The 16028-nt window shown below is 38.3% G+C and overlaps 1 protein-coding gene across 1 annotated transcript; it reads left to right on the top strand.

The window, feature by feature from the left end:
• Positions 1–513: 513 nt before the first annotated feature.
• On the top strand, positions 514–3156 carry LOC110918083. Its single transcript, XM_022162462.2, has 3 exons — positions 514–1348; positions 2259–2834; positions 2934–3156. Exons 1-3 carry the CDS (start codon positions 554–556, stop codon positions 3036–3038), a joined length of 1476 nt encoding a protein of 491 aa, XP_022018154.1. The 5' UTR covers positions 514–553; the 3' UTR covers positions 3039–3156.
• The last annotated feature ends 12872 nt before the right edge of the window (positions 3157–16028 follow it).

The following is a 16028-nucleotide window of genomic DNA, read 5'->3' as shown; positions in this document are numbered from 1 at the left end:
TTTTGTAATTTTATTTTTAAAATAATATATATTTTTTATTATATAAATATAATATTTTATTATTATATTTACTTTTAACAACATATTTTTATTTTTTCTATTTTAAAACCATATATTTCTTTTACCATTTTTTTAATTGTTATTGTTTCTTTTTTAGACATATATTAATTTATCAAATAATTTGATACTTATTTAATAATTTATGTTTATAACTTTTTTCGAAATAAAGAAATAATACAAAATATTTTTTGTTCTCAAGGAACATTATGGTGGTAAGGTGCCTCTACTCTATCCAAGAGATAGATGGTTTAAATTTTGCAACATATAGGTGGTTAATACGATCTTAGTAGTTTAGGATTAGATGACTAGAATAAAGCAGACGAAAATAAAGCCTTTCTAGATGCCTAGAATACAACTTAAACCTAAAAGAAGTAAAAAAGCATGTAAGTATAAAAAATAAAAAATAAAAAATAAAAAACTAGTTAAACACTTGAACGAATATATATACAACAAACGATCAATTGTAGGAGGAAAGAAGAAAGCTTTTGATGAAATGTTAAACCCACAAAAGCATGATAATATGCCAACAGGATTTAATGTATGCAAAATTTTGGCCATTTCAGCCTTCATTTTGTATATTTTGATCATGTATCATATTTATCAATCATCCGTCTGCACTTCACCAGTCAACAAAAAACTAAAACAAGCTACTTCTTCACCACCACCACCTCCATCTCCACCTACAGATATTAGGCAACTGGTATTCACGATCGCGGGATCTGTCAAGACTTGGCGCTCCCGTGGATCGTATTTCCGAGAATGGTGGCGGCCAAACGTCACGCGTGGATATATTTATTTTGATAAAGAACCCACGGCAGAGTTTCTCCCATGGCCGTATGATAATTTCCCTCCATATCGCGTGTCAGAGAACACCACAAAACTTGTGGTGTACTCTAGACACGCGAAGCCTGACGTTATCAGGATCGTGAGAACAATCCTGGAATCGTTCAGGGAGGGAGATAAGGATGTTAGATGGTACGTTATGGGAGATGATGACACAATCTTTTTCTTGGATAATTTGGTCCAGCTTTTAGGGAGGTATGACCATACCAAATATGTCTATATTGGTGGTGTGTCCGAATGTGTTAAGTCGAATTTGGACATCTCGTTCGAGATGGCATACGGTGGTGGAGGGTTTGCGTTAAGTTACCCGTTGGTGGAGGCTTTGGTCGCGAATCTTGATCGATGTATAGAGACTTACCCGTTTTATTTGAATAGCGATCAGATTATCAGTGCTTGCATTACTGATCTTGGTGTTCCTTTTACGTCTGAAAAAGGGTTTCATCAGGTAATCTTAATTAAGCATCAAATGTTACTCCTAACATTTTTTAGATTAACGATGACATGGCATGTTAATAGAGAATTTGTGACATGGGGTAGACATCTCCAACAACTTTCAATAAAATTTTCGTTTTTTAATTTTTTAGTTTTCATTTAGTTTTCTCTATTAACGTATATCCAAAATACTTTTAAAAATTTTAATACACAGTTTTTTTATTATTTTCTACGTTTTTATATAAAATTTATTAAAACCCGAGTTCTTTTCAAAATAAAGTATTTTTTATTTCACTATAAAACCGTTACTTTGGATATATTCAAATTCAATAAAAATTATATCAAAACATACATAATACAAATAAATATTTAGATTTTTTAAAAGATACTAAAAATAACATGTTATTTAACAAAAACTAAAAGTGAAATTTTTAAGTGGTGGAAATAGGGTTGTAAACGAACGAACGTTTAACAAACCATTCGTGAACCGTTATGCGATAAGTTTCGTTCGTTTAATAAATAAACGAACATGAATAAAAAATTACGTTCGATTAATTAAACAAAATAACACAAACAAAGGTCGTGTTCGTTCAATTGCGTTCACGAACGTTTAGCAATATGTTCGTTTTACGTCCATTCATGGTTATTTATTTTGTTTAGATTATGTTTAGTCATAGACACTTAGATATTTGAATCATTATTTGGGATAATTATCTTTATAATTAATATGTCTAACGTGTGCCATTGATTTCGGAATATTATGTAAAGTGCTTAACTAGGTGATTATGTATAACTTGCGCTATATGTCGCCCAACCAAAAGGGGCTGCAACCCCTTTTGTAGATATGTTTCAAACTCATACCCCATGTAATCACACTCTTTCGTCATAATACCCATATCTAAAAAGAAAATCTGATATTATAGATTGATCTTGTGCATAACATTTCTGGGTTCTTATCGGCTCACCCACACGCACCGTTGATCTCCCTCCACCACCTCGACATCGTCTCTCCAATATTCCCCACCATGGACCGCCATAAGTCTCTTAGACATCTCATGACTTCAGCTAAAGTAGACCAGTCACGCCTTCTCCAACAAACTGTTTGCTACCACAAACAAAAAAACTGGGCATTTTCGATAGCTTGGGGATACTCGGCTTGCATTTATGAGCAGTTGATCCCTCGAAGCATTCTTAGAAGACCATTGGAGACGTTTACTCCATGGAGCTTGAATCAAACACCACCATATAATTATATGTTTAACTCGCGATTACTCACCACTAATTCGTGTGAAACTCCACATAATTTCTACTTTCATTCGATCAGCAATTTGAATAATGATAATAATTATTATGATAGTAATAGTAATATCACAACATATGAAGTCATGACGACCTATGTTCGTTATAAGCCCCGTGAATTGCCGCCTTGTTCTCCACATCATTCTGCGGATTATATTACAAAGATTCGAGTTTATTCTCCGGCAACAAAACTAAACTTTGTAAGCCCATGAACATCCTGATAAATATATTGTCATTTTTAGTTATAAAAATGATTATATGTCTTATGAAACTAGTATACTTCTGTTTTCATCTTTTAGGTTGGAAATAGAGGGGAATGTTGTGATGTATTGAATGTTGATGGCAATAATAACACCGCAGAAGTCAGGATAAGGGCTTGCAAGAAGACTGAGATCATAATATAACACGGCAGAAGTCAGGATAAGGGCTTGCAAGAAAACTGAGATCATAATACTTTAGAATACATATATGTAATGTATATACATGTATACTTTATTAATTAATTTCTAGTTATTTTTTTCATTTGTATACAAAGGGTGTTGGGCACGGGTTGAGGGTTCCAACCCTTGCGGTAAGACTAAGGTTGTAAACAAATCGAACGTTTAGCGAACAGTTCGTGAAGTTCGTTTATGTTTGTTCGTCTAATAAAGGTTGAGGGTTCCAACCCTTGCGGCGGGAAGTTCGTTTACGTTTGTATGTCTAATAAATAAACGAACACGAACAAAAAAATCGTTTGCTAAGTTAAACGAACGAACATAACAGATGTTGGGTTCGTTCATTTACGTTCGCTAACGTTCGGTAATGTGTTCGTTTACATTCATTCAAAGGTTTTTATATGTTCTATTTTTGTTCTTACATTTATTTTTTGTATCTTTGAAACCCTAGTTATAGTATATGCCTCCTACAACATCCCTCATTTGACCATTCCAATTTCACTTTGTGTTAAAGCTTGACAAACTTCTCAAATTTGTGTTAATCATGATTCTGATAATTACGCAAAATGTGTTGGGATAATTGTGTTTAGTGCTTATTTATTTTTTGATGAGTTCTTCGTAATCTTTATCTTTATGACAAATTATGCAGATTTTATTCTAAAATAAATATATGTTCGTGGGTATTCATTTGTGTTCATAAGCGTTGTTTGTATTCATTGATGCTCATGAACATTAGTATGAGTTCATTTGCGTTTGGTAAGCGTTCGTGAACACGTTGGTTTCCTTAATAAACGAACACGAAAAAGAAATCTTGTTCGGTAAGCGTTCGTGAACAGTTCATGAATATGCGTATTCCTTAATGAACGAACACGAACAAGGCTTTGTTCGTGTTTGTTCGGTTCGTTTACAGCCCTAGGTAACACCACTATCACCCCCGTTATTTAAGTCTCTCAACGGCGGTAATAGGAGGTTACCGGTAAGCCAGATGCTTCGCGAACCATATTCTTAAGGCATTTCGTTGCACTTAAATCACCCTCGTGAAGAGGCGCACTCTGATAATTTGTCTGGGTTACCTTTGCCGCATGGTAAAGGTTTGGAAATATGACTTTTGGAATTAAAGATGGGGTAGGGTGTGTGTGATTGGTGTGTGGAGTAAAAGGGCAGGGTTCATGGTTCTAAGGTATTTATGGGTAGCCGCTGACAATGTTTTGTAATTCTAGGTAGTACCATTAGGTACCTATTAGTAATGGCAACGGGTCGGGTTTGAGCCGGGTATTGGTAATCCCAAGAACGTACCCGGTTGTAATTCTCTGTCCCATATCCGGCCCGTCACCCGTCGGATATATGTCGCGTAATTACCCATTGGGTATCGGGTATACCCGCTAAATTGTTAAAAATTCCATTGAGACTCCTGTGTGCATTTTTACTCTAAAGTTTATATAATTTAGTATTTTAATAACTATAACAAAGGAAAATGTGACCAATAACACATATACATATCATATTCAAATGCATATTTGAAACATATATCTACATAATTAACTAATTAAGGTACTGCTACTTTAGAACATATAATGTCAGGTTATGTATTTTGCATTTAATTGAACACTAGACATGAAAAATAGTAGCATTAATGAGGACCCAAGTAATCTACCTAACAATTTGAAATATATCTAGAAAATCTCAAAACTACCACACATGTATATGTTAAAGTCTTGAAGACGAACAACATAGCAAACTCTATGAATAATGAATAAGGTTATGTAGTAAAGTTTATATAAATGGAAAATTAAATTTAGAATAATATACTTTTTGGGTATTATTCGGGTAAAGGGGAAAGGTATCGGGCGGGTATCACTAAACTCCATACCCGTACCCGAATTTTTTATATTTTTAATCTCATACTCGGCTTATACCCGTCAGACTTTAGGTATACCCAGCCCATATATTTCGGGTTTCTAGTATACCCATGAGGCTCAGACTCTTTTTCCATCCCAAGTACCATTCCCCCTTAGTTTCAATATGTATATAAGCATTTTAAATTATAGAAACATACAATTTATACATTTTACTAGTTGCTTAGCTTGTTAGGCTATGGGGTATACTTTCACGCCCCTTAACTACACGTAGGCACCACATCACCTACTTAACACTTTTTCACTTCAGAGCACACCAAAGAAATGGTTTCACCACATTAACGCCCCTTAAAATTAATTAAATACATATATATAGCATGTTGTGTGTGTGTGTGTGTGTGCAAATTTTGCAATGCTTGATTCCCTCCCTCTCTCTCCCAGTTAACATCTTAACATATGAAGTTTTTAATGCCTCTTAACACCCTTCAGGGGCGGTTTAACATATGTTAACGGATGCTAACTAGGATTAACACCAATGGGTGTTAGAGTATACCAGGTGGCCTTAGACCAACTATAACTGGCAACAGTTATTAATTGTCATGTCATGTTTTAAACATACATTTTTGTCCATACAAGTGTCTATATCTCCCTTTATATATATTTATGTATTTATAGAGAGAGATAGAGAGAAGGGGTGTATAAATATTAACTCCCCTTATTTAAACTAGCAATAAGATACGCGTGTGTTGCGGTACGGGTACATCGCAAACATCGATTGTATTAGTCCAAACGTTATATGATGCGTTAACCATATGAAAACACATGTTTCAACATATCTGTTTGAACTTAATGTAACCTATATAAGAATTGTGATTTGATCAAAACCTAAAGTAAATCGAGTTTATACCGTACAATCATAATGTCACACCCCAACTGATGGCGGAAACATCGGGGCGCGACACTAAGCGAATCAGATTGCTCAAGAGAATCACAACAGTAATTGTTTCGATAATGATTAATCAAGTTTCATAAAATTGTCTAAAACATCAACCACAATTCACAACCACCAAAGTATCAAATAACATAAACATTAAATATTGTTCAAACTTCCTAAATTATCTAAGATGAGTTTCTAAGCATCATCCTAGCTTGTTTCTTGTTTTCCCCGCTACTGTCAACCTGCAACATGTATTCAACAAAAATGTTGGCGAGCATACAAATTTGAATACGTAGCATAATAGTTTAAAAACTCATATCCAACACGAAAACATATAATAAGTTTCACCATGCTAGTTAACGCAGTCCAAGTGATAATCCAAGATTCCAATGTGTTAAGTGTCTTTCCCAAAGTTAAACGGGAGGTTATATGTCTCATCCTAACAATACCCCAAAGACTAATGGGGAGGTGCATTACCCCTATAGCGCTACCATTGTTAAGGCGGAACTACACACACAGAATTAAACTTTCACATAGCATAAAAGTCTTAAGTATCACAAGTTTCATGTTTCTGCCTAAATGGATAGAGTATGTTTCAAATAAGTTTCAAGTGTCAAGTGTCATGATATAGAATACATGTTGCATCCCAAAAGTGTTTAAAACAAAAAGGGATCGAGTATACTCAGAGTGGGTGCTCAACCAAACACTGCTAGATTGGATCGAAGGGAGCGCTGAATCAGCCTGCATGCGGGGAACAGAGCATAAGTCCTCTAAGAGCTGACCCGGTCGGGAACAGAGTGTCGAATGGTACGAAAATTGAGATAAAGTGTCTGACAGAATACCTGAGCGGATGGTCATCCGGACGGATGACCAATCAAACAGATGGGCTCCATCCGATGGAATGGTCATCCGGACGGATGACCATTCGAACGGATGGCCATTCGAATAGTGGGTGCATGAAAAATGTTAAAGTTTTCAAGGTTGTGATCATAGTGTCCTGTAAAACAAACAAGTGTCATCATAATCAGGTCATCTGGACGAATGGTCATCCGATCAGATGACCATTCAGACAGATGGTCAGTGAGTGTTATTTTGTGAAATTTTCTAAGTTTGAGTTTAACCGAGATGGTGTGACGACATGTCAAAACAACGGAAACACACCAAGCACAGCTCGCCCGATCGAATGGGTATCACCCCTTTCAAACCGTTAAGTTGTTTCTGATGGAATTTCATGTTTGGACCCGTCGGTCGGCCCGTTTTCCGGTGGGATTCAGTCTTCAAGCCGGCTTTCGGCTAAGGAATGAGCCGAAAGTCAATAAGTCTGATTTCTCCCATGTTTTGTATAAAAATTGAAGAAAGTCCGAAAATTAGTTGTGAACTTGATGTTCATCAGATCTGAGCCGGAAACAAGTGGAATTCCATCAGATCTGAGGTAAAAATGCGAGGTTCCTTTAGATTTTGTATAAAAGTTGTGAAAATCCTTTAGATTTAGGGTCGATCTTGATTAAATGATGCTCCACTACAGTTTGTACAAACATCTGAGAGGAAACCATCTTCAAGAGACCCAAATCAGTTGATTTTCATGAAAAAGTTGAAGTGTTCGTGTGATTTTGATGAAGAATATTGTGTAGAAGTGATAAATTATGAAAGGTGTACATGAATCGGGGAAGAATACTTACGAGTTTACCTTGAATCTTGATAAAAGTTGATAAAAATGTCTGAGAGTGCGTGTGGTCGAATGGCAAAGCCAAAGGTGAAAATGAGATGTCAAGGGCCCTATTTATAGGTGATAGTGACAACTAGGGTGGTGTAAGTGTGAAAGGGGTCGAATGGCTATGCGGTCGAATGGCCATCCGATCGGATGGTCATCCGATCGGATGTCCATTCAGACAGCTGTCACACCCCTAATTTCCACGTGTCACCAGTGGGCCCGGTGGGGGATTAACGTGACGTAGTTGATATCATCATAGTCAAACAACATAAATTATAATGCACAGCGGAAGCAAAGATAGATTCATTTCAACTTAAATTATTGTAATATTTAAATATCACAAAATGTCGAAATAAAATCTACAGGCAGAATCAAACGAAAAGGAAACTTCATTTCAACAGACTTCATGCATCCTAAGCTTGCGAGACTTCTATGGATGCTTAAGGAGTGACCAGCCTATTACGCGTAGTACCTGCACTTAGTCTTTTTGGAAAATACGTCAGTTTACACTGGTAAATACAATTCAACTGACTCATTTTGAAAATGTTTAAAATTGATTTAAATGCCCGTGGCATAAAACTTTTTATAACTTGGGATAATTATTTGCTTAATAATCTTGTAAAAGAATTACATGTTCGTTCTGCGTTCGGTAGCCCGGGTCATGCCGGGTTAAAGTTTAATAGACACACCACTTAATATAATTCCGCCGCGAGACTTCTCTCGTACCGACGATTATACATGTTGTACAGCACTACGGGTGTACGCCTACACCCGAGTGCTAAGGTCGTGGCCATTCTTTGAATGATGCCAAGGATATCCGGGACATGATCATTATGCCCCCAAAGGCGTTAAACAAACAAAACAGCATTTTCAAACGGGTTAATTTGACTGCACATAACCAAGACCGGTTAAGATCAATTCCCCGACCAAGCGGTATTTTATATACCGTACCCTAAGCCCGTATAGGGAAAATAAGTTAAACGTATTTACCTGAGCAAAGTATAAACCAATTATAACGAGTGCACGTAGCTTTTACTGGGCTCCTAGATCTGGAAATTAAGGTTTTAATAACCTATTAGAATCCTGACGGGTCTTAAGCTTAGACCGGTTAGTTTTATATGAAGATTACGGTTTTAAACGCACAATAAGGCGAAGACCGTTTTAGAATGTGGTTTTGTCCCAACAAGCTTGCACACTTGTTTTATATGGGTAACATAATCACATTCTGGATTTTGAGACCGAAAAGATATGGTTTGACCCGTTTCGGCTAAAATGACCAAACTAGTTACATAAGTCGATCCGAACGCGTATAATGCGTAACGAGTAACCATAAGAGTCAAATACAAGTTTCTGAAGTCAATATGCTTAAAATATGTTGTGATATCAGAATGATACATTCCATTATGCCCCAAATGATTTTAAACCAAAACTATGCCTCATAAGGGCGTTTTGGTCATTTTATAAGGTGAAAAAGGGTTAAAATGATAACCTGAGTTACAGGTCTGATTAAATTAGTAAATATACTTAATTTACTAAGTTATAACAGTAGGGTATCAAATATATGTGAAATTTATTATCTTTAACCTTACTATGCACCGTAGGGGCATTTTGGTAATTTCACACGTGTCTAAAAGGTAAATTCTGGAATTCTGAGTTCAAAACATTTGCCTACTGTTTAAATATGAAAATTCACTAATTACATCAGTAGGTTCAATCCCTTAAGCTTAATAAGGTTCTAGTGCACACTTATGCGTTAAAAATGCCTAAAAGGCGATTTGGAGCCATTTCCGGGTTTTCTGTTAAAATTTGATATTTTTAATATTCCAGAAGGCTCAAAACAATTTATTTATCATAACAAATCAGTAGAAATTGGTTTTAGGTCAAAAGGTTTTGTAAAACTATTTTATGGCTAAAAAGGGTAAAACCGACAAAAACCGAATAAATCTTAGAACCCTAAGTTATGCTCAGCCTAAAAATAAATAAAAATCTCTAAAATTCCCAAAATATTATTTTATAACAGTGGGTAAAAAGTTTGGTATAAAAATTTGGGTTTTGATAGGCTATACATAATTTACGCCATTTAATTAGTAAAGAAGCTCTTAATTACGCTATTGAGCATAACTCTTAATCTAGACCTCAAACTGACTTCAAATTTTGGGTGCAAGTTTATAAATCAGTAGCTAAGGTGCCTACCCTTTTACATTTTCAAAAATCACGTTTTAAGGTCAAATGGGCATAATGGTCAACATATGAGCGATTAACGGAAACATGCATGTGAATAGGATATCTAATGAACCAAGTAGTATAATCTCAGAGAGTTGTACTAACATGTAAATAGGTTCAAAAGAAGCTCTAAGGCAATCCTAATCTTGGCTTAAACGGGTCAGAACTGAAAGTCAAAGCAGAAGTCAAACTTTGCGACTTTCGGTTCCAAACCGAGCCTAAACTGAAAATTGTCGAGTTGAACATGTTGGAACATGTTCTTACATCAATTACCAAGTTATTTTAATGATTAAACAGGTTGCATGTAACCTACATTGCTAATTATGCATTAATTCGCAAATAACCTTTCTGTTGACTTTTTACAATAAGCTTTGACTCGACAATTAGCATAATTAAAGTGGGAATCTGAAAATACCCTTTTAAGGGTTTGTTACCCACATAATTACCTACTTATAGGTATTTTTAATTCGGGATATTAGTGAGTAATTATTGACTAATCCCAAAGTCAAACTTTAATTACGACGGTTTGACTTTTAGCTAATTAACTAAGCTAAAATGAATTAAGAGAGGTTAAGGACACTTACAAGAGTCCTAATTGTGCTTAGGGATCACTAAGAGAGGTGCTTGCTGTCCAGAGAGCTCCAGGAGTTGAGTTGTGAACTCTTTGCAAATGAATGCACAAATGGTTACAACTAGTGGCTCTTATATAGGTGTTTTGATGCAACAAGATGGTGCCACACAAGTCTATAGGTGATCCCAGATGAGTCCAAGTGCCCCCTATGCATGAAATACCATTGGGGCAGCCCCTGGTATACAAGACAAGCTTTTAAAGTCGGTTAACAGGCCTGATATGGCAGTTGTCCACGTTTTCTGTTGCTGGGAGTCTGATGCGGCCCGCCTGAGGTTTCAGGGGGTTCTAATGCGGGCCGCCTGACCTGCCTGATCAGTCAACAAGTTTTCAAACTTTGCAATTTCAGTCCCTGGTCCTTTGTAACGTGGTTTTAAGTCCTTAAATTGCATTTCCAGCCTTCTAACTTGATTTTTAAGGGCCTTGGGACTTTTACTAACTTGGTTAAGTCCTTGACTAACCTTGTAACCACTCATAAGGCCATAGAATTCAATGTTGACACTTTTAACCCCTCGAACACGAATTTGATCATAACTTTCTCATACGATAACGAAACTTTATGAAATTTTAGCCACATATTCTAGTGAGTATATTTTACTGTTACAAAGCTTCGGGTCTGCCAAAAGGTCACTCAGAGGTATACTTTGCACATGTTGACACTTTTAGCCCCTGTAGTTTGTAATTCCTCACTTTCCTTTATGTTTCACTTCGTATGATCCATGATTTATTCGTTGGAAGGTATAAACATTATGTAGGGCTATTTTAGAATATATTTATCCATTGTTGACACTTTGGACCCTTATATTCACATAGTTTCCCTGTTTGTCAACTTTAGTCCCTCCAAAGTATTCTTTCTCACGTTCAGAGCTTATGACACGTGTTTATACTTTATTGGACACAAATTTTCAAGGTGTTACATCCTCACCCCCTTAAAAGAAATCTCGTCCTCGAGATTTAAGGAAACAGATGAGGGTATTTCTCTTTTATTGAGGATTCTAGCTCCCACGTGTATTCAGGACCTCTGCGGGCGTCCCACTTCACCTTGACAATAGGCACAAGCTTTCTCCGAAGCTTCTTTACCTGTCGATCCTCAATCGACACAGGTTTTTCCACAAATTTTAAGCTCTCGTCTATATGCACATCTGTGTGTGGTATGACTAGTGATTCATCAGCTAGACATTTCTTCAGATTGCAGACGTGAAATACATTATGAATACCATCGAGCTCCTCAGGTAAGTTTAACTTGTAAGCCACTGATCCTACACATTCGATGATTTCGAATGGTCCTATATACCTTGGGCTTAACTTACCTTTCTTGCCAAATCGCATCACCCCTTTTCAAGATGATACTTTGAGCAAAACTTTATCGCCAACCTCAAACTTGAGAGGTTTTCGCCGTTCATCCGCATAGCTTTTCTGCCTGTCCCGAGCAGCTTTCAGGTGGTCGCGAATTTGGACAATCTTTTCCGTTGTCTCGAAGACTAAGTCAGGACCTGATAGTTGCGTATCTCCCACTTCTACCCAGCAAATGGGCGTTCTGCATTTTCTACCATATAGTGCCTCAAAAGGCGCAGCCTTAATACTAGTATGGTAGCTATTATTGTAGGAGAACTCGACCAACGGTAAATGCCTGTCCCAACTACCTCCCAGATCAATTACACATGCACGCAGCATGTCTTCCAATGTTTGAATAGTACGCTCACTCTGCCCATCCGTCTGAGGATGGTAAGCCGTACTGAAATTCAATTGAGTGCCCAGAGACTGTTGGAAACTCTTCCAGAAATGAGATGTGTATCTAGTATCCCGATCTGAGATAATAGATACTGGTACGCCATGCAAGGCCACAATCTTATCCACGTACAGTTGAGCTAACATGTCAGAGCTGAAGGTTTCTTTAATGGGCAGGAAGTGTGCTGGTCTATCAACTATGACCCATATAGTATCATTTCCCTTCGGCGTCTTAGGCAATTTGGTGATGAAGTCCATCGTTACCATTTCCCATTTCCAAGTGGGAATTTCAGGCTGTTGCAGCAAACCTGACGGCTTCTGATGTTCAGCTTTGACTTTAGCACACGTCAAGCATCTAGCTACATAAGCAGCTATAGACTTTTTCAAGCCTATCCACCAATAATTTGCCTTTAAATCCTGGTACATCTTATCAGCTCCAGGATGGACGGAATACTTGGAACTGTGGGCTTCCTTGAGGATAACATCCCGAAGTCCTCCATATACAGGAACCCATATTCGTCCATTTAACCTCAACATTCCGTCCTTGTCGAAGGACAACTGTTCTTCAGTTACTCCTAATTTCTCCTCAGGATAGTTAGCTTCCAACACAGCTTCCTTCTGTGCAGCTAACAACCTTTCATTCAAACTGCTCTTAATTTCAATGCTCTTGGCATTGATCCTTATCGGCTTCACTCTTTCCTTCCTGCTCAAAGCATCTGCGACTACATTGGCCTTGCCTGGATGGTATCTTATTTCACAGTCGTAATCGTTCAAGGTTTCTATCCATCATCGCTGCCTCATGTTCAAATCCTTCTGGTTGAACAGGTGTTGAAGGCTCTTGTGGTCGGAATAGATCACACACTTCGTCCCATACAGATAATGTCTCCAAAGCTTAAGTGCAATACAACGGCACCCAATTCCAAGTCATGGGTGGTGTAATTCTTTTCGTGCACCTTTAATTGACATGAAGCGTAGGCTATGACCTTGCCTTTTTGCATTAACACACAACCCATTCCGGTGTGTGATGCATCACAATACACCACAAATTCATCAATGCCTTCAGGTAGAGTCAGCACTGGTACGTTACTTAACTTCTGCTTCAAGATATCAAAAGATTCTTGCTGCTTAGGCCCCCAATTAAACTTAATGTTCTTATGTGTTAACGACGTTAAGGGTGCAGCAATCCTTGAGAAGTTCTCAATAAAACGCCTATAGTATCCAGCCAAACCTAGGAAGCTACGAATCTCTGAAGGTGTCTTTGGCTCTTGCCAGTTCATGATAGCTTCTATCTTTGCGGGATCCACTTGAATTCCACGTTCGCTCACAACATGTCCAAGGAACTGGACTTCGCGAAGCCAAAATTCACACTTTGAAAACTTGGCATAGAGCTTCTCTTGATGGAGCAGCTTAAGAATGCACCGAAGATGCTTCTCATGGTCAGCTTGGTTCTTCGAGTAGATGAGGATGTCATCGATGAAGACGATGACAAATTTATCCAGATAAGGTTTGCATACGCGATTCATGAGATCCATGAATGCGGCAGGTGCGTTAGTGAGCCCAAAAGGCATCACTAGGAACTCGTAATGACCATAACGAGTCCTAAACGCGGTCTTATGTACGTCCTCCTCCTTGACTTTCAATTGATGATAGCCTGACCTGAGATCTATCTTGGAGAAGTAACTTGCTCCCTGTAGCTGGTCGAATAAATCATCGATTCTAGGCAAAGGATATCTGTTCTTGATAGTAACCTTGTTTAGCTCACGGTAATCAATGCATAGACGCATTGATCCATCCTTCTTTTTAACAAACAGAATTGGTGCTCCCCATGGAGATGAACTAGGTCTAATAAAACCTTTAGCTAGTAAATCTTCTAGCTGTGTCCTTAATTCCTTCATCTCCGTTGGTGCTAATCTATATGGTGCTCTGGCCACTGGTGCAGCTCCGGGGATGATGTTAATTCTAAATTCCACCTGCCTATCTGGTGGCAAACCAGGTAGTTCCTCCGGAAAAACCTCGGGATAATCAGAAATGACTGGTATGTCTTCGATCCTGGGCTTCTTCTCGTCAATGGTTACTTGTGCCATATAAATGACACAACCCTTACTCATGCATCTGGATGCCTTAAGCATGGCCACTTGCTCTGGCAATCCATGTTGAGTATCTCCCTGAATAGTGAGTGGCTCACCAGATGGGGTCTTGATCACTACCTGCTTCTTATTGCACACTATCTGGGCTTGGTTACGCGATAACCAATCCATTCCTATTACTACATCAAAGCCTGCTAGCTTAAAGGGTAACAAGGATAAAGGAAAAGAGTGGTTCCTAATGGATAGGACACATCCATCTAATACAGTCGAAACTGTTTCTATTGTTCCATCAGCTAATTCCACTTCATATTTCAAACTTAAAACTTTAACAGTTAATTTCAACAGTTCACAGAACTTATTATCTACAAAGGATCTATCCGCCCCAGAGTCAAACAATACCCTTGCGTAGACATCATTAATGAGAAAAGTACCTGTTATGACATTATCATCTTGAATAGCTTCCTTTGCATCCATGCGGAAGACCCTTGCATTAGTCTTCTTTCCCTCTTCTACTTTCTTGGCAAGTTTCGGGCAGTTGGGTCTAATATGTCCCTTCTCATTACAATTGTAGCAGGTGGCATCCTTATGTTTCTTGCAATCTAATGCCTTATGATCCGGGGACTTGCAAATCCCACATAGTTTCTGCTGAGATTGGGATCTAGACTCCTGCCTGCATTTCCCGAAATGGTGCTTCTTACAAACTTTGCACCTGGGCTTTTCACCCGACTGTTGATCTCCCTTCTTGGATCCCGACCCTTTCTTGTGGTCGTCATTGCCCTTGCGCTTCTTGTCTGAGCGCCGCGAACCGTCATCTTCGCGTTTCCGTTTCTCGGCATCTGCAGCTCGTAGGGATCTCTGTCTAACTGCGTCTAGTGTAAGGGACAGAGATATGTCAGCTACTGATCGAAACATAGTGGGCCGAGAGGCCTTGACGCTTGCTTTAATTTCTGGGGCCAGACCCCCAATGAAATGGGCTATTCTCTTCGGTTCAGGTGTTACAAGATAAGGAACTAGCCTTGACAAGGTATTGAAGGTTGTGAGGTACGCCTGGCAGTCCAGGTTCTTCATGACTAAGGACAGAAAATCAGATTCTATCCTTTCAACCTCGTGTTGGGGACAGTAATTCTCCTTGATCAGGGCAACAAATTGTTCCCAAGACATGTTGTATAGAGGTATCTTCCCGGTGGCTTGAATCAGCGACTTCCACCATGATAGGGCATCACCCTTGAAAGATTGTGACACAAACTTCACAATATCTCTTTCAGCACAGCCACTTATATCCACTATTGTCTCCATCTCATCAAGCCAAGTCATACAGTCCACTGCCCCCTTCTCCCCAGTAAAATCCGGGGGTTTACAAGACACAAAGTATTTATACGTGCAACCCTTGGCACGTGGGGCATCATAAAGCACAATCTTCTTGGAATGATCACCATTTTCATTCGAAGAATGTCTATCATCATCCTTCTTAGATTCTTCCTTTTTAGACTTGGGTTGGACAAATGGTGGCTTGCTGTGAGACTCCGAATGAGTCTTGGATCTGATATGAGGTGTAGACAAGGTCCTACTATGGGTCCCACTGTACTCACTGTACTGTCTTTCTAATGCCTTTGTAACCGCATCATCTACCAGTGCTTTCAACTCCGCACCAGTTAACTGTATCTTTGCGTTATCGTGGTTTTCCACCGGACGACTATTTACCTCGTCCGACCTAGCCATGTAGCTTCACTGCTACATATAAACAATAATGGCAAGGTTTTATTTAACAGCTAATACAGTATTTTATGCAT

The sequence above is a fragment of the Helianthus annuus genome, chromosome 2 (genome assembly GCF_002127325.2).
Source record: "Helianthus annuus cultivar XRQ/B chromosome 2, HanXRQr2.0-SUNRISE, whole genome shotgun sequence".
Classification (NCBI taxonomy): domain Eukaryota; kingdom Viridiplantae; phylum Streptophyta; class Magnoliopsida; order Asterales; family Asteraceae; genus Helianthus; species Helianthus annuus.
This window is presented reverse-complemented; position numbering and strand designations above follow the sequence as displayed.

What these genes read in the sequence shown, in the direction of transcription:
- LOC110918083 (XM_022162462.2), top strand. Translation starts at nt 554, where the DNA reads ATGTTAAACCCACAAAAGCATGATAATATGCCAACAGGATTTAATGTA. An exon ending in CTGAAAAAGGGTTTCATCAG is followed by an intron (nt 1,349 to 2,258) that starts GTAATCTTAATT and finishes CTGATATTATAG; the next exon opens with ATTGATCTTGTGCATAACAT. An exon ending in CGGCAACAAAACTAAACTTT is followed by an intron (nt 2,835 to 2,933) that starts GTAAGCCCATGA and finishes TTCATCTTTTAG; the next exon opens with GTTGGAAATAGAGGGGAATG.